We start from the raw sequence: 19,494 nt of genomic DNA on the forward strand, positions 1-19,494 counted from the left end.
AAAAAAAAAAAAAAAAAAAAAAAAAAAAAAAAAAAGACATTGTGTTTTATTTATGTGCTCATTTGTTCTGTAATGCTATTGTAACTACTTGTAAGAGCAGACTCGCGTTTCCTTACATTGTTTGCCTGGTAGAAGTCCTCATCGCTTCCTGAAGCAGTTGAGGAAGTCCCATATTAAATCTATCAGCAAACTCTCTTGGCTCCGTCTTTAAAACTAATGCCTAAAACATGGCCGCTTCTTCCTTTCTTCACTGCCAACCCCGTGACTGAGGCCACCACAATCAACCCTTGCCAGAGCCTTGGACCACCTCCTCTCTTGCCACCTGTGTGGATTACTTTCCTCACAGCAGCCAGAATAATGAAAACACAAATACGAGTAAGCTACTTCTGTGCCTAAAACCCTCCATGGTGATGTTCTAGTTCACCCTGAATAAAATCCCAAAGCTCCCTGTAGCCCGATGGCCCTTCCCATCTGACATCATTTCCTGTTGGTCTGCGCTTCCCCAGTTTCTTCCCTCCTGTTCCTGATACAGACCGGCCAGGCTCCCACTCCACGGACTTATACTTGCTGTCACCTGTGCCCTGATTGCATTCCTGTCTTTTTGTGGCTCCCTTCTCTCTTTCTTCAAATCCTTCAGGTTTTTCCTCAAAATGTTGCATTTAGGAGCCGACTTGACCAGGCTCCGTGAGGCGCACTCTTGTGCTCACACAGCCTGCTCCCACTTCGCTTGCTTGGTGCTGTGTACCAAGGCGCGTTACACCAGGTGTTCTGAGTACAATCTAAAGGTGACTGCCCTGTATATGTTACTGGAATATCCTCTGATTTTGGTATTTGCAGGGTTTGCAGGCCCAATCCCTTGCAGATACAGAGGGACGCGCTGTATTTTGTTTGTTGTTTACTTCTGTCTCTTCTGACTATAGTGTAAGTGCCACAAGAACAGCAGCTTTGCATTTGCTGTATTCGGGCAGTTTGCTCAGGCTCTCCCAGCGCCCTGCATCTCATCCCCGCCTCAGCACTTGGAGGAACAGGGGAGCAGATGCCTGGCGAACCCTGTCGCATGCGGGCAGGAGAAACACGCAGAGCAGTTATGGTCAGGAGCAGGGAATCAGAAGTACCAGGTTTGAATGTTAGCAGAAAGGTCCTGGGGACATCTGTGCTTAGCTGTAGTGATGGTAACAGAGAGGAGAAGGGAGAAGCGTATTATTTTAGTAGCTGGTCTCTGCCATCGTAGTGGGTAATACAAGTAGCATGTTGTTGGTTTCTGGAGTGACTGAGCCTTGGGTGTTGGCGTGTGTACCTGTAGAGATGGTGAAGTAATTTTATCTTGCCGGCGTGCAGTCTTTTTCCATATGATGGTTATGAATGAAAATTCTGAATTTTAATGATATGGTCTTTGTACTTCTGCTACATTTGAAGTTTCAGAATATAAACCATATTTGCAGGGGGGAGGAAATTGTATGATGCCGGATCCATCAGATATTTATCTACTAAAACGCTACTTGGCATTGGTGTACTGCAGAAGTGAAAGACCCTTTGGCTTAGCACCTTTTGGCGAAGTAGGTCGATTGTACGGAAGAAGCCTGTAAGGTGTTCATGATCTCTGATGCGCCATTCACAAAGACCACTTGTACTCGTGTCTGTGAGCTCATCCAGTAACTTCAGCATTTTCATTTTTGTACCCCCCAGGTGCGAAGCCTCTAGCCCACACATTCATCCGGTCGGTTGGTGTAAAGAACACAGACGGACCCTCATTACCCCACCAGGTTTGTGTTTATTCTGTATCCAGTATTACTCACCTACGTCAGAGGCCAGTAAGCCCTGACTGTAGAGGGCCATGTAGTAAATGTTTTAAGTTTTGCATGCTCTGTAGCCTCTCTCACAACTGCTTGACTTGGGCGTAGCACAGAGGCATGGGTAGGCAGTCCGTGAACCCGTGTGGTCACGCTGCATGGACGCCTTCTTTACGACATTGTGCAGCCGGCCCCAGGTGGAAGCTTCCTGACCTTCCAGTGTATTGAGTGCTGTCCTAGTGTATAGCAGAGTCTCAAATTGGGGTCTTCTTTGGAGAGATAAGCTGTTTTAATGTATTTTTCCTTTCTCAACTTGAAATTGACTTTTAGGACTCTCTATCAGCGTACATCAAAAGACGTTACCTCACTGCAGATGTGATTTGCCTAGTCTAGGGCAAGTCCGGGAATGTGGTGTGGAGACCGCAGCCTCCTTACCAGGGTCAGGCCTGGTAAGCGAGCAGCGTGATGTTCAGTTAAATGAGGACTGAAATTCAGGTGTTCTCAGTAAGAGCTCACGCATCAGTTGTGTTTCTTCTCTTGTGATTCCTGGCTCCAGAGTAGATTTTGCACCTGGGTGCCAGTGGTCCCTGTCCTCTGGGTGCCAGCGGTTGTGCCCTGAGGTTTGGGGGCCCGCAGCCGTGTGCCTCTGGCCTGCTCAGCTTCTTTGCCTCGTCGACAGAGCAGTGCCGCTGCTGATAAATAGCATCCTAGTTTTCTGTCCTTTTGAGTTTGTCATCTTGTGCTAAAGAACAGATTCTGCCGCTTCGTCCTAATCGGGATGCCCTTCTGAGCCTGTGAAGGCTGAAGGTGTGGCTCCTCCGGTAGGGACAGCGGTAGGGACAGCGGCCCACACTGCCCCGCCACACAGGGTGGCAGGTGTTTCCCTGGGCGAAGTGGGCGCCTGGTCATGGGGAAGGGCAAGCCTCAGTTTCCTAAGAGCGGCTGTGGGTGTCGCCTGCAGCAGCCTGGAGCTTAATGTTAGGCTCATTCCACTCTTTGGTTTTTTGTTTGTTTGTTTTGTTTTTTTGTTTTTTTTGGCACTGGGGATCAAACACAAGCCCTTGCATTTGCAAGGCAGGCAGCGGAACCACCGAGTTACGTCCCCGGCCCTCGTTCCACTCTTAACAGCCACTTGCGTGTCCAGCCGGTCCCCAGTCGCTTGGATCTTTTCTCACTCGGTACCAGCAGGCCCCGCCTCTCTCACTGTCTGAGTTTTCTCCTGAGTTAAAGGGAGGAAAGGAAAGCCTCTGCCCCAGCTGATTTACAGAGCTGACTTGAAAACAGCAAGATACTAAGGGCGTAACTATCCTGAATCTCATTTCAAAACCAGTAACTAGTTTTAGCATCTTTGATGTTTCTAATATGAGTTATTATTTTCTCCGTTGCTAGTAGGAATCCGCTCTGTTTCTCATTACTCTGTGTACATAATTAGTTAACATTTTTCTGCAAATTAATTTCCAAATGTGCTGTCTGGAGGATTTCTTATGCTGGCCTTCTGTGTCCTGTGGGTTACAGAATATTAGCAACTGACTGTTGCGTAGGTGACCCTGTCTCACTCTCACCATCTAAACTACCCTGAGGATTCTTGGGTTTTCTGGTTGGATACAAACCCTTTCTCCCTACAGTACCATTCCAGGTCGTAGTCAGATCAGGCAGACAGATGTGAGCTGGGCGACGACCGGTCCCTTACCAGGAACCCAGGGAGGGGTAGGGTCTAGCACTGCCGCTGGCTCTCCTTTTATGGACCGTTATAATTCAGCAGAAGAGAAAATAACAGCTTTGGGCGCGTTTTTAAAAATTCACATGTGAAAAATTAGGCCAAAGATCTAACAGTGTGAATGTTCATGATTCCACTGGACTGTACACCTAAAAATGGTTACAATGGTAAATTTACATATCGAACCACGATGAAAATAACCTAACAACAACAGAAAGACGTCACATAGTATGAAATGGTTACCTGTACACATGCTGATGTTGCTCTTTGCCCCACGACAAAAGACACACTCTCCCTTCGGTCACCGTGCTCAGTCTCTGCCCTCCTACCTGAAAAGCAGGTCCTCTCCACCCAGTTCCCCTCAGCACCTCCGTTGTATCATGCATCAGGCCACGCCTTGACCAGCCTTGCGGGCCTTCCTTTCACAGTTTCTGTACACAGCCTACCTGTTTTTTTCTTGTTTTTATTAGTAGTACATGTTTGCAGGAGGTAGTGATTCCATTCTTCATGGAGAGTTCGCACAAGTACTTACCATGTCTGATTCCTTTCCCCTCCCTGCATCTCTTGATCCCCTTCCCATTTGAAAAAAAAAAACAAAACTCTCCTCACTTCCTGTTATCTAGCTTTTATTTTGCCCTTTGTTTATACCTTGGGTTTCTCATATAAGAGAAACCATGTGATATTTAAGGTTGTGTGTCTGATTTATTTCAATTAACATTATGATCTCCAAGTGCGCCTGTTTTCTTACAAATGACTTAGGATTGTCCTTTTATATGGCAGAGTAGTACTCCACTTTGTATAAATACCACGTTTTCCTTACCCATTCATCTGTGATGGACATGCAGGCTGCTTCCAAGATTTACCTGCTCTGAATTGTGCTGCCATCTCTGTTGATCCGTTCTAAAAATTCTTCATCTCTTTTATTTTGAACTTTCCAAGTTATGTTCCTACATGCTTATTTTTCAGTTTAGAATGAAAAATGGAAATAAACTCAGTTCTCTCTCTGTATAGTTTAGCTGGTCATGAGCCTTTTTTCTGTGTGAGTACACATGCCTCTGCATACCCACCGGTTTCGTTGGATGGACTGTTTGTTCTGACTGAAGTTACTTCAATTGTGCGAGTCATGTTGCTTAAAAATCTGCTGTCAAATGCACATACAGAAGTACGCTTGCATGTTTCGTTTTTTAGGAAAATAAAACAAATGTCATAACAAAATAATAAGAGAATAACAATAGTCAGCACACTGTGTATCATTTATTATCTTCAAAGAAGTCTCTCAGAGACCAAAAAGATTCTTACAAAGAAGAAACCTACTTTTCAGACATTTTCCTTTGAAATAATTTCAAACGTGTCAAGAATGGTGCAGAATCCATCCGTGCCCTCGACCCCGAAATGCACTGGGTTTAGTCAGCTGAACAAATGATGTGATTTGCAGCAGAAAGATCAGGTGTTGCGCTCCGTGGCTGGCCCTCCCGGCCTGCATCGTGCCAGCCTGCTGGAGGATCGCACTGTCGTGTGTGGAGGTCACTGGGAGTAAGCTTGGCCAGCTCACACACTCGGGCAGGAATACCTCAGAAATGCTGCAGTGCTGAATTTGCCCCCCAGTTTTAGCATCTGTTGATATTTCTAGATAAATGGTAGTTTTTCATTATGAACCACACCGTCTAGTATTATTAGTCTTTGTGCATAGTTGGTTCATATTATTCTGCAAAGAGTAGCTTTCTCATTTATTGCGTTTATTTATACCAGCATGGACCCATAGCTTACTGTTTTTAACAAGGAGTTATGATCCTTGAGTGGCACTGTTTATTTACATCTCAGACTCTGCGAGAGTTTAGCTGGTGAGAGCCTGTTGGATGTGTTCTTAGCGTTTCTGGGGGACTTCTTACTTTCCAGCGCAGCTGACCTCTGTACCTGCCCCCGCCCATTGCTGCAGTAGCGGCTCCTCCACGGATCCGTGGTTCTCCTCAGTAGAGGATGATATTCGGAACCCCGTGTGTGGTTGCTGTGTGCTCACTGCTCCTGACACATGACTTGTCTCAGTGGACGGAGGAAATACGTACGCATAAATGTGTAACATGTGCACAGATGTGTGCGTGTTTCTGCATCCGTGTGTATTGAGAACTGGGGATCGATGCCATGGACTCCGATTCAGATCCGAGACTCTCGGCTGCCTTGCTGCTTTTCTTCTTTCCATGCCCCTTTCTTGTGCTTCTCAGCCAGGGAGAAGCTCAGCTTCTGTTTTCCCGCATGTATTTGGATATCTTCTCAGTCCCCTTTATGTAGCTAATCTCCCACCCTACTGGGCCGCTTTAATTCCTACTCGTACCTACCTAATGGATTTGGGGCTCTGGAGGATACAAAAGGCAGCAGGAGAAAGGAAAGGATAGTTATTTTTATAATTCTATTAATAAGGTCTTACGATTAGGGTGTGTTACTTTGTTCAACCTAACACTACGAAGAGATATCTAGAGTAGTTTATATATTCAGATACACACACACACACACACACACCCCTTCAATGTTTTTTTAGTAAACGCTTTTTATTTCATATGCACTTTATTTTTTGCACATGAGGATCTTCTAATTTGTTTTTCTATTTTCAAGTGCAAAAGCAGTTATGTGTTGTGTTTTTACATCCACGTGGGATGGTCATAAATCAGAAGAACTAAAACAGCTCATTTCAAGTCATTTACTTGTGTTTGCTAACACTTCTCCTATGTAAATTATATATATATATAATTTTTGTAGGGCAATCTGTTACTCTTGTTATCATTTTGGTTAAATCTCATATGATTTATATTTTTATTTTTTTCTTAGGTTATCCAAATGTGAAACATTTTTCTTGGGATAAATACTTAGAAGAAACCAATTCTTTACCTGCTCCTGCAAGAGCTTTCAAAGTGGTGAGACAACACTCTCATGTGTTACACTGTGTGATTGCTTTGTGTCTGTGCTGTCGTCTGTTCCCTGAAATTTAAGAACAGGAAAAGATGATACTGGTAAATCAGAATAGGAAAGAAGAAAACAGAAGCCCGAAGGAGTTTTGAAATTTTACAATTTTTTAAAGTAAAACTGTTAACTGGGATTGTTGGCAAACAAACTTATTTTTTTTTTTGGATTTTAAAATCTTCCTCAAAAATAATGCTACATCTGTTTTTCTAGCTAGATATTTTTAAAGACCAAACTGGATGGAAAACGTTTTCAAATAAAATTTACATTTGTAATTCCTTTGAATTTGTTTGTGGCAAGTTGAGATGCTGCTTTGTATTTTATTGCTACAAATCAGCATGTTTTATTAAAGTGAGGTCACCTGCTTTTATTATAGTATTGTATCTCACAGAAGCCCAAGGTCTTTACTTCTTGCACAGAACTTATTAAGATGCAAAGTAAACGTCCTTTCTTCAGCACGAGAAGAGTAATAAATGAAATGCATTTATTGTTTTTTCAAATCAAATAGCTTGCTGTAACATTTGTATTTTCTCACAAATCTAAAGGAAAAATATTTGTTAAATAAATTTTAAAATGTGGCATAGTCTCATAAGTAATACTGCTCTTTAAATGACGCTTGTATGTATAACTTTCTAGGATTTTTAATGATAGAATTAATTAGCAGTTATGAGTGTATATATATAAGATCAGAAGTGATTTGAATGGCCAGGGATGTAGCTCAGTGGTAGAACACTTGCCCAGCAAGTGTGAGACCCTAGATTCATCCCTAGTGCTGCAAAAAAAGAATTTTTAAGAGTAAAAGTACATTACATGAAGAGACACACCATCAAAGAATTTGTATGACTTCATCTGATAGTGATAGTAAGCTTGGAATTTTTAAGATTAATGTTTAGAGTTATTGGCATATTTATTAATTTTTATCTACTCTAACTTTGAGTCTAACATAAACGCTATTTTTTTTAACCTTGCTTTAAACTGTATAAATTACATTAGGATAAATTTACATATCTAATATTATTTCAGGAAGAAAATTAAGATTTCTCTTATTTGGCTTTTTAGATGACTTGCATTGATTGCTCCATATCATTTACATAATTTTGGTTTTCTTTTTTCTTTTTTTTTTTTTTTTCAGACAGGGTTTAGCTGTATAGTTCAGGCTGGCCTTGAACTCATTATGTAGCTGAGGCTGGCCTCAAACTCTCAGCTATCCTCCTGCCTCAGCCTCCCCAGTGTTGGGAGTACAGGCGTGCACTACCATGCCTAGCTTCGTTTACATAGTTTTCACACTTAATTTTTTGAGCAGCACTTTTATTACACTCATTTTCCAAAATAGGGACCAGAAGTTAGAAAATACAAGTAATCTGTGTAACCACTTACAGGTCCATCACCTTGCCTTCCCCACCCGTGAGTTTTTCAGAGGTCTGTTTTCTTCTGAGTAGGGACCGTAGGGAGCTGTGGATCCCCTTTTCCCATCCCTGTCTTGTAAGAGCTACTCCATCTTGCTAAGTTTCTTTTCCGAAGCTGTCTTCTGCTTTCTTTCCCTCAGTACTTCTAAATCTCGGTGCATTGTTTCAGCCACTCTTGTTTTTCATTTCCTTTTAAAAATAAAAATGAGTGCTTGTGGATTTTTGCTACGATGCCTCCAACCAATGAGAAAATTGTTTGGCCTCCCCTGTAGCTAAGGAAATAACCAGTGTGTTTCCTTCAGCCCCTCTTTTCACCCCTCAGCTGTCTTTCTCCTGTGTGTTGTGGCTTTACTTTTCTGGTGGGGAAGTTTATATCCAGAAACACACTGGGAATTTGAGAGTTTGAAAAGCTGGTTCCCTAAATAGCTTGTCTGTTTCTATTCTGTGTAGCGTCAGGTCCTCCTGTTTTCCCTCTAAGTCTGACTGTGAAACTTTTCTCTTATGGCAGAAACCTCCACATGGTTTCCAGAAAAAGATGAAGCTGGAAGTCGTAGATAAAAGGAACCCCGTGTTCATTAGGGTCGCGACTGTTGCAGACACGGATGATCACCGAATCAAAGTAAGTGTCCCAGCTGGGGTTTGGTTTTGGCTTTTGGTACAAGTCTCCTTGAATGGAAACTTCAGTAGATATTTAACTTACAAAGTCCTGGAATTAAATTAATAAGACTGTGGGAATAGGCACAGTAATTGCTTATGAGTCTCTCCAAGTCATTCATGCATTCAAGGTTTTTCCTTTGAGGTGCTTAAGGATGTTTTCTCTTCATCCTGGTCTGGTGCAGTCCTGTCTGTCCCATTCTGTTCTTTTCATCTATCTTTCTCCATACCTTGTGGTGCTCGGGATTGAATCCAGGCAACTGGTATTGTCCATGGCCTCCTCCATCTTTGCTGTTGTTACTTTTTATTTGATTCAGGATACTCCTAAGTTGCCCAGACTGGGTTTAACCTTGTGGTCCTCCCGCCTCAGCTTCCAGAGTGCTGGGATTATAGGCACGGGCTGCTTTCTCTTTAATGCTGAGTGACTTTCAATATTTTGAGTATGTGTTTAGAAAAATAAAGTAGATGCAACACATTAGGTAATTCTGTGTTCAGAAGGAAATACATACTTTGTTCTCCTACATTGTGCTCTTTTTTAAAAAAATTAAGGGTCAATTTTTTGTGAGGTATGTTAGGTAGTCTTTTCCAAAGAGTATCTAGGCTTTTGATATAAGACAAGTAAAAATAAATCGTTTGATAGATACAATCACATTTTTACTACAAACGGATGAGTAAAATCAGACAGCTCTCAGGAAGTGAGCGGCCGCGCAGGATGCTGGTTTGGTTTGTTGGGAGGTGATTTGAGTCATGCCTAAGGCCTGGCTACTGCCGCCTTCCACATTTGCTTCTCTCTCAAATCTGAATGCTGCCTGGTTGTTACCACCAAGGGCTGTTTAGCGTTTCATTAGGAATAGTGGTGACTGTTGCCCAGAAAGACCTACCTCCTCTGTGGCCTTTTACAGGATGGCAGCGGTCTCCTATTATCTGTACGCTGTAGCTTTTGCAGTGTGGGAAATAGGCTGGCATCACTGTGTTACGGATGAGCCAGACTCAGAAAGATTAAAAGAATGACTTCATTCTGACACTGTAAGTAGCAGCAGTGGCAGAACTGAGTCTCAGTTCTATACTGTGGGAATTTAGAGGTATGCATATTTACAAAAATAATAAATCACAGCCTCATCTATCTGCAGTGAGATAGTATGTAAGAAAATAAACTTTCTCTCCCTTCCTTCCTTTCTTTCATTTTTTTGGGACAAGGTCTCACTAATGTATTTCAGGCTGCCCTTGAACTCACTGTGCAGTCCAGGCTGGCCTCAAACTCTAAGCAATTCTCCTGCCTCAGCTTTCTAAGTGCTGGGATTACAGGTGTGCACCACCATGCCCAGCTAAGCAAATAAAATGTAAAATGAACTAAAAGCTGTACAAATATATACCCATCAGAGAGAAATTTTAACATTCAATTCACTGTTTACGATTATGTAATTATATAACTTTCAGAAATTTTATAAATAATGCAAGGCATGTGTCAGCCTTTCAAGTGCATTTTCTTATTAATTGAGTTGGTTGTGATATAAATCATGATGCCATCAGAATATATTAGAACTGGAAATATTTTCTAAATAAGCTAGATAGCCAAAGGAATGCAGAGTTAAGCACAATATTATTTTTAGAAGACAGATTGCTCAGAATTGGGGGAAAATGCTGTTTTCAGTTAGATTAGAGGAAACGTTTATAATGGCCGGGCGGAAAATATAAAGTATCCCAGCGACTCTGAAGAGCAGTTTGCCATCAGAATCATAGAAGGTTGTTCATCCTTTAATTCAGGAAGCTCTGTGCTGGTATCTGCTGTGGACATACTCACAGATTTAAGATCCAGGGAAGGTGGGAACAATGCCGAGGTAATGTTTAACGTTGAGAACTACCACAGTCACTGGTAGGCAAAAGAAACCCTCATACATCTACAATGATGGTAAATTAAAATATTTTAGAAGAACGTTTGCTGTTGGCACGTGACAATTTCCAGCTTTACATTATGTTCAATTTTGATTGCTTTTCCCCAAAAGAACAGATGCATAACCAGCACCGGAAAGAAACACCCCATAGCGGAGACAGTGCTCCTCATGGGGGGGCTGCAACTGCACACCATTAAGTTTCTCTTGTTAATTGTTTGCTTTCAGAAATCTGTGTTCCTTCTCCAGTAACAGAAACTGAGGTCACCGCTGTGATTTTACACGTGAGGAGATCAGGGCCGCTAAAAGTCAAATGTTTCCGTTGGTTAATGGGAAACTTTTAGAATAGAATCCAGCTCTTGCCTTGAAGCTGATTTCTTTTTCTAAAACCACACCACGGCCCATCTCTAACACCGGGGTGGGGCTGCAGGTGTTACAGGGAGGTGTGCAGTTGACTGTTGTACTTACCAAGCTACTGCCAAGCTGTGTCCTGCTGTTCTGAATCCTCCAAAGGTCATAAACAGGGCCATGGCGTCCGCTCCACATTCATTAGAGCTTCTGAAAATGCGCAGAGCTCCTCACAGGAGGAGTTTCTCTCATAATAACCGCAGACGATGCCACATCTTCCTTCTTCAGAGAGGAAGACAAAGGGGGAGAAAATGTAGACTAAGTGTAGCTTAATATTGTGAAGTTTCTCAAGGATAAACTCAAGTGAAGTTAAATAAAATCAACTTTTTAAAGTTACATGTACGATGTGGTATTTCATGCCATGAGCCAATATGGTAAGTAGTTATAAAACTTTTAAATATTTTGCCCCATGTTCCTAAAGAAAAGCAACCAGAATGTGTTCGCTCTTCTCTTCCATTTTTGGTGACCTAAAAGGACCCATTTTTGCGGCCATCTCATCTCCAGTCTGGCCCACCACGAGCAGGAGCTTTAGGCACTTTGGGTGTTTCTTAAGACATTTTATCCCCTATTTTCTAAAGTATCATCTATATCCTGCTATTTCTCAATTCTTCAATTTTAAATATGGTTTATTTTCTTCCTATTAAGTTCAACACATAGATCTTGCCATTCTTTTTTTCCATATTCTTTTGGTAAAATAATGTCTCTTTAGAAGCATGCACTATATTGTGAATCAGGAAATCTTGTTCACTGCTGAATCAAGTAGTCTTTTCCTTGTGACTTTTTGTTTTTCCTCAGGTCTGTACACCTGTGTGCAAAATGCGTTTGTTGACGGAGCTCCCCCTACCTTTTTTTTTTTTTTTTTCCGTTTTTTGGCACTGGGGATCGAACCCGGGTCCTTGCACTTGCGAGGCAGGTGGCAGCACCACTGAGCTAAATGCCTGGCCCCTGGCCCCACTGAGCTCCCTTTTGTATGAACAAAAGAAATCCCTCCAGATTTTCTTTTTAAAGAAATCGCATGTTTCTAAAATACCTTCTTAACATTGTTGTTAATATGTATAGGAAGTTTATATAAAGAGTCCAAATTATACTTCTGGGTAAGCAGTGTATCCATTGCTGTACTTTGATCTGTAGTGTGGTCTGCTTACTTTAGAAATTTAATTGAATTCAGCATTGTTGCTGAGTTGCATATAAATGTGCTTGTAGTGGAATAGTGTCTTATAAATTTTATATTTCTCTTGTGTTTATAAAGTTTCTGAGTATTCCATATTGTATGTTAATATGTCTCCCTCCCTAGTTCTTTGTTGGGCATTTGGTTTCATTTCAAAATAGCATCTGGCAAGAGAAAAACTATTAGCTATAGAAGGTGGGGTGTTTTTTCTTCATTAATATGCTACAGACTGAAGTCATAAAAATTATAGATGATAAAATGAAACTCTGAAAACTTTAATAAAATTGCTATTTAATTTGAGCTTCCAGAGTATAAATATTGAGGAGGATCGATACTTATGCTGTTCATAGTTACATAATTTGATAGAATATTTTTAAATACTTTGCTCCTTAGAGAAAATACAATGGTTATATCTCTTCTTAATAATGAAACTAATTTTATACCTAAAACTTAATACTTAGCCTACTTTGCAATGCCGTTATGTCTATCGAGTCCAAGGGGTATTAACCCTGGAGAGATTCCTCCCGCCAGCTACAGGCTGAGGGGTCAGCCTAGATGAACACTAGAAGTGACAGGGTGTCACCAGACATAGTAGCTTCAAAGAAAATATTCTTTGTCGTTATCCTTGAGAAAAATGTAACAGGAACCCTTTGATCTGGGGCGATAGAAAGGACTTCGGAGACGGTTGCTGTACAGTAAGGTCCTGCTTATTACCAGTGGTTCTTCATTCTAAGTGCTCATTGTAACTACTTTGAAGTTTAGTAAATGATAGATCACAGGTTGAACAGAGCCTAAGTGAGCTTTCTCTTGGTGGTGGTTGTTGTTGTCATTTTTGTTTCATTTTGTTTTGAGGCAAGATCTCACCAGTAGTCCTGGCTGGCCTTGAACTCTTGGCAATCCTCTTGCCTCAGCCTCCCAAGTGCTGTGATTACAGACGTGCGCCACCATGCCTGCCTTCCTCGAGTCCCCCGCTCCTTTTTTTAGTATTCTCAGGTTCTTCTGATGTGTGTCCAGGGTGGAGGACCATTTCCCTTGATAGTGTTGAGATCATTTACTATAGGCAGATAGCTAACATCCATTAAATTTAATTGCTAATTTACAATAAAGGGAGCTTGAGTTATATAAACATTGATTCCCATGTAAAAGAAAAGGAATTCAGGGATAGTAAGATCAGAAAACATGGGGCTTCATGTTGCTAGTAAAACAAATGATGACTTACTATGGTTAGTTGAAAATCAGAATGCTTGAAACTTAACAGAATACAGTATGATCACTCATTCATTGGTGACGTTGGCACTATAAAATTGTATTTTCAGAAAATTATGAGTATCATTCTCATTATTTGAACATTATTTTTACTTTTAGGGGGTTATTTGTTTCATTTTTATTGTCATTTAGTGCATGCTTGCAGCACACAATAATTAGATTCATCGTGAAGAGTTGGTAAATGTACAAATGCATCTTGATCCCCCCATCTCCTGGTCTCCTTTTGTAGGAGATCTGTCTTCCTTAAGCATTGTATTTTTATCAGAGGAAGGGAAAAAGTTATTTGAGTTAACTTTCTTTGACTGATGTTTCAGTTCAGTGTATGTGAATGATGAATTGTTTTATTTCCAACTCTTGAATTCTAGGCCTAGTTACCCTCCTAACTAGCTCTGTGGCTGTTGGCTAGCCAGTTACTCTCTGTGAGTCTGCTCTGCTCTGTAGGATAATATAAATGATTTCTTCTAGGTGTGACATTCTATGGTTTTGAGTCTAGGAACATTGATTTCTGAGCTTGAGAAAGTGGATTCATTGCCGAGGACATTATTTTGAGTCCATTAATATGCACTTTTCATACTTTTGATCCTATGAACATCATGTAGCCAGTTTTCTGATGGTGGCGCCTGGTTACTTCTCTTTGTTCTTTGCTATAAACAGTGCTATTGAAGTAATTAAGTCCAACATAACATGTTATAATGTTGGTTGGTATTGCCAAACAGCTCCCCAGAAATCCCCCTGCAAGTTAACTCCTCCTGTGATGGATGGTCTATGGAAACAGCCATTTAATTCCAGCTGTCAGAGTCACCAGAAATGGGGACATTTTTGGTATATTAGAGAAGAATCACGTCCTGTGGTTTAATTCATAGTGTTTAGTTATAAGTGAAATTGTCTTTTGTTTGTTAGCTATTTATTTTCTTGATAACAAACAATTCGTATGTCTTTCCAGACTTTCTTTCTCGGCTTTCCTCTTGTTCTGTTTTTACATATTGTTTTAATAAATTGAGAAAGAAAGTGCTTTGTCACCTGTGTGGCAAGGGAGTTCTTTGGGATGTCTTGCGGGCCTTCCGTCTCTCATGTGGTCATTTCTGCTGCCACTTTGAAGTTTTAAGTTTTTATGCAGTCACATTGATCAGTCTTGTCTTTTGTGGCTGGTAAACTTGGTGACTTGCTCCTGCTCTGCCATTCAGCATTTAATGTTTAAGTTTCTGGTGCGTGAGGATGAGAGATTCATAGACCTTAAAGGAAGGAATCTCACTGGTAAACTTGGTTGAGAAGGAAACCATGAAAGCAGTTGCAGCGTGTCCTTCCGTCTCAGAGGTTCTGTGGCGGATCCTGGCGATGGTGACGAAAGGACCAGCCGAGTTTTCAGCAGGAAAGGTGGTGCCCATCGATGAGAGGCGTTTTAATTATTCACAAGGATAATACTCAGAAATGCATTTGGCGGAGGGGTGTTTTATAATTTGGATGTTTCTAGTAGAGTTGCATTTTTTTTAAGCCTCACTTTTGTGCTAGAAAGGTCTCCCTCTGCTGTGTCTCCACTGTTGCCATCTGCACCCTCTTCGTCCCTTCCCTGATCTTTAAACCGCTCTGCTCCAGCCCTCCGTCCGGGTGGTTGGATGTTGAGTCCATGAAGATGTGGCGACAGTTCCTGTGCCCAGCTTATTTATGCTGTTGAGATAAGCATCGGGTGCTTACAGCACTGGTGCCCCAGGAGTGCCTGTGGTGAGACGTTTATGGATATGTTGATTATAATACGTTGAAGATTTCAAAAGGACCTTTTAGGTCCTACTGTGAGTGAACTGTAGTTGAAATGATTTATTGGGAGCAAATTTCCCGTATGTGTTTGAAGATAATAAAGTGTCTGTGCCCTGGGCAGCGCTCTCGCTGTAGGACGTTTTGTGACTGTTCGTATCCTGTTCTCCAGGTTCACTTTGATGGCTGGAGCAGCACCTATGACTACTGGATAGAGGCCGATTCTCCTGATATCCACCCTGTGGGCTGGTGTTCCAAAACCGGACACGCTCTTCAGCCTCCTCTGAGTAAGAGCTGGGGGCACTTGGCAGGTGTCCAGTTTTCTCGTGCAGCATATTGAATCCCCTCCTTCACTGCCTCCCCTCCCTCTCTTTTCTGTCTAGTCTACTGTACATTCTTCTTGAGGTCATCCTTTTTGATATATGTTTAATTACCCTAGTCACAAAAATAGAAAAGAAACAATGCACTACCTGAAAAAGTAGGTAATGTGCAGACACTCTTCTACCTTCACTTAGGGGTGAGCCCTCCCTTTTAAAATTCGTATGGAGTTTTGGAAGGCAGTTTGTCAGACTATCAAAACCGTATCAGTGCTGGAATCCTAACAATAATTTTATAAAAAAAGCTTGCAAAATGTTACCACTGGGAAACGCTGGGAAAAGGGCAGATCTTCCTCCGTATTACTCCCCTACGACTGCATGTCAGTCTTCAGTTATCTCACAAAACAGCATCCCCTAAGTTCTGTTTTTAAAAAAGGTAGAGAGAACTTAACGTAGCATGAATCTTAATTCTGGATAATAGTTACATTGTAACATACATAACACATATATATTTACTATCAGGAAAAATATATAGTTGGGTTTTAAAAAAATTTAGTGTTCTTTCTTTAGTGACTGCACTTCTGGGTGCCTCATATTAACCACATAAGAGCACAATAAATCTGCATGATGTTCATCTTACTCATGCAGGTCATCTAACATAACACAACCTAGAAACAATATTGGTTAAGTAAACTGTGGCGCACCATACCATGGACGCTGTACACGAGTCATAAAGAATATCAGTGTTGCCACAGAAGACGATTTATCAGACAGGTTTTGAAACAGCGCACATCCATGTTATACCTTTTACGTGGCAAAGTAAAATAAAACCCTGACTGACCTGTGCGTCTGTACAAATGTAAGCCTGTACCTGAGCGCCTACAGTCACATCCAGAGGGAGGACCCCCTGCGCCTGTGTGCTCAGATGAGGGAGATTCTAAGTGCAGAAGAAAGGGCCGGAAGGAGCTTTGCACCCGTTATTCTGTCCTGGGCTTGCAGTACTTCACAGTCTGAGGGGTGGTTTTATGAAACCGGGTGTGAACCAGGACCAGGAATATGAGACACAGGTACTCAGCCCCTGAGCTACGCCCTTCCCTCAGTATTCCTGGGTAAATTAAGTTAGCAACTCTGTATGTTTCTTTGAAATCCCTAAGTCAGATTTGGGTACCTGTAATTTGTGACAGTGTTTAGGAAGTTAGATCAACATTTATTATTTCAGTGCTGCAATAATAGAAATCGTGTGAATGAAGTCAGAGAAGAAAATCTTTACATGTAGTGACTTTTAAGGTAGTTTCGGTTTTATTTTTTAAAAATGTTACGAGTGTATCTTTGCAGTACATGATGATTACATCCACCACAGGGCATTGGTACATGTACATAACACGGCTTCATTCCTTTTACTTTCCTTTTCTCTCTCCTCCGTCTCTTGGTCCCCTTCCCATTTTCCGGTCTGTCTCCCTATTCCCCGTTATCTATTTGTTTTTTCTGTTTCGGTTCATTCAGAAATTGGATGACATTTTTTTTTTCTTTTTTATAGGTGCCACAGAATTAATGGAAGCTTCTGACCAAGGTGGGTGCCCAACCCTCGGCTGTAAAGGGATCGGCCATTTCAAGAGATCACGGCACCTGGGCCCTCAGAGGTACGTGGCCACCAGGACTCCTGTAGGGGTGTCTTACAGGATCATTAGAAGGTACCTGTCCCACAGATGTTCAAGATGATTTTCTTGACTACTAAACAGATGTGAACTAATTTTAAATTCAGATCTATAAGCAATAGTGTTGCCATGGTGACCGTGGAAAAAATCCGGGCTATATTTAAAGTTAAATCTTCCTGAGAGAAAAATATATTCATGGTTTAAAATAGACTTATTTCCTTTAGTCAGTTGTCTTTTCCTGGCAGCGTGACTGGTTTTCCAGATACGTGTCATCTGAAGGGGTATGGGTTGACCATTACCAGGAGAATGATAAAAGGGCAGACTTCCTTGAGATTATTTAGTGGAATACTGTGTGACTGGGGGCTTGACAGATCGAATGCTAAAAGGCGTTATTGTAGATTAGTAATGAAGGTACACCGAAAAAGCACAGATACAGTCAAAAGTGAGAATGTAAGGGCAACAAAACCAGTTTTCCCTACCCCTCCTGAATAAATTCAAAGAGAACCAAATCTTTACATTTGCATTTGATGTATTGTCCAAGTGATTTGGGAGTCTTTGTAGACATTTAAAAAAATATTATTAAAATGCCAGTAAATTCCTGTGATTTCTCTGAGATGTTAAAGGGACAAAATACCCTGTTTGGGTATGCATTCAAGTAGGAGTTTGTCTCTGTAAGTGTTATAAAGGCGTGTTAATTGGATTGCCCAGTAAGAAAAATGAGTTTTCATTTATCTAGTTGGTGGAAGCTATGAATCTAGGTCTTTAAGATTCTGAAATTACACCACCTAATCCCCAAGAGTTAACAGGAATTGCAAACCCGGTGTAATTAATGTAATCTGGATATAGTTTCCTCTTTCATCTTTCAACTTCCTATCCTGCTTATCTTCTTTTTGCAACACTCCTCTCTGATTTTCTTTCTTTAAATGAGGTTTAGTATAGTCCAGAAGAAAAAATCTGAGCATAGACAGGATGATGATTCCACTTGTAAATATCCATTTAAAAATCCTTTTCTTTGCCTGCATGGGCTGTAAACTAGAAGATGTACGAGAAGAGAGCTGTGTTGGAAATACATCTTAGAAGTTATTAAATTGGCTAGTCAAGGCAGCCTGATTATTTTTCAGAAGCTCTATAGGTCTAAGTGCTAGATATAATTCAACAGCATGGTAAATATCCATTGCACAGAATTTCTTTCATCTGATAAATATTTTGGAGCAGCAGTTTTTCAATAAGCACTAATATCTCAGCACTTATTTATTCTGCAAGGAATTGTTATAATCACTTTATACATCGTTTTCAAAATAACGGTGTGGTTTAGAAACTGTTATTTTCCCCATAGTTCTGAGAGATGTGGTAACTTGCCTTAGTTAGCAGCTGGTGAAGGGTCTGATTTTTTTTTTTTTCAATACTTGGGATTAAACCCAGGGTCTTCACAGTGAGCTGCCTCCCCATGCCACCCTCTTTTTTCATTTTTCATTGTGAGACAGGGTCTCCCTAAGTTGTCCAGGCTGGACTCCCGCTTGCCGTCCGTGTCCTCATGTCTAAGAGCGCTGGGATGGCAGGATTCCGCCACCAGGCTCGGCTGAGCCCCGGGTTCTTGATGACCCCCCTCCAGCCACCTCTCCAGGCGCTGCCCCATGAGTGAATCACAGCTGTTGGGCAATAATGGAATGATTAAAGCTATGCATTAAACATAATTTAAGACACAAAATAACTAATATTGAAACTTTGGCACGTTTACCTTCCTGCTACTATGCAGTCGTGACATTCATTGGACTAAAGGTAGTTTGCTGAAATTGTGGAGAAAAAGAATAAAGATACAAAAACATAATGACTACTGACAGTATGTGGCTGGGATGCAGCTGAATATTTAAAGTTTGAATTTGGTCCCCTGGAAGCAAACCCACCTTCCAGCAATGGCGGGAGACCCCTCAGAGGAGCTTTAGTCCGCATGGTGAGTTGCGTGTGACAGCCGGCGCGGGGTGACAGGTGACTGCCCTGTCTGCTCCCGACGGCCCCGCCCCCAGCTGCGGGACTGGGCTCCCTTGTCCTGGGCTGCGATCACTAAGCCTCAGTGTTTGTTTATCTTGGGGGCGTTTTGTCATCGACGCAGCGCTGTGCTGGTTAAGAGAGGAGAAATTTTGTGAAGATTCTTGGGAGAGTTTATGGAGCGGCGTGGTAAAGAATTCCTAGTGAATTACGTGCCTTGAAGGGAACAGAAACGCACCTTCTGACTGAGAAAGCAAGCGTCCACGAAGAAGCTGCACCCCATTTTCCACCCATGCGGGCACGGCTGGCGGGCTCTGTGCCTTGGGCAGAGCCGGGGTGGGCGGGGCCTCTGGGTAGAGGGGTGCAGTTACCAGAGCTGGGGAGGCCCCGCTTCTGCCCAGGCCCAAACCCTTCCCGTTCTTTGAAAGCGACTTTCTTAGATTTCCTGTGTCCTGTTGTGGACGCTGCCTTTGCTGGCAGAATATTAATCCTTAGCAGGCACAGCCTGCCCCGTTGCCATCGTGGACTGTGGAAATG

At 41.8% G+C, this 19,494-nt stretch overlaps 1 protein-coding gene across 12 annotated transcripts in view; it reads left to right on the plus strand.

Annotated features, from left to right (window-relative positions):
* The window catches only part of L3mbtl3 (L3MBTL histone methyl-lysine binding protein 3), a 112,331-nt gene that overhangs the window by 52,231 nt on the left and 40,606 nt on the right, over window positions 1-19,494 (plus strand). For all 12 annotated transcript variants that reach the window (XM_010639145.3, XM_010639146.3, XM_010639151.3 and 9 more), the window contains 5 exons: window positions 1,687-1,763; window positions 6,328-6,413; window positions 8,374-8,484; window positions 15,172-15,286; window positions 16,854-16,956. In XM_010639145.3, coding sequence (XP_010637447.1) covers window positions 1,687-1,763; window positions 6,328-6,413; window positions 8,374-8,484; window positions 15,172-15,286; window positions 16,854-16,956 — 492 coding nt within the window. The remainder of the gene's footprint in view (window positions 1-1,686; window positions 1,764-6,327; window positions 6,414-8,373; window positions 8,485-15,171; window positions 15,287-16,853; window positions 16,957-19,494) is intronic.

The sequence above is a fragment of the Fukomys damarensis genome, unplaced genomic scaffold, assembly GCF_012274545.1.
Source record: "Fukomys damarensis isolate Sample0158 unplaced genomic scaffold, DMR_v1.0_HiC HiC_scaffold_14, whole genome shotgun sequence".
Taxonomy (NCBI): Eukaryota; Metazoa; Chordata; class Mammalia; order Rodentia; family Bathyergidae; genus Fukomys; species Fukomys damarensis.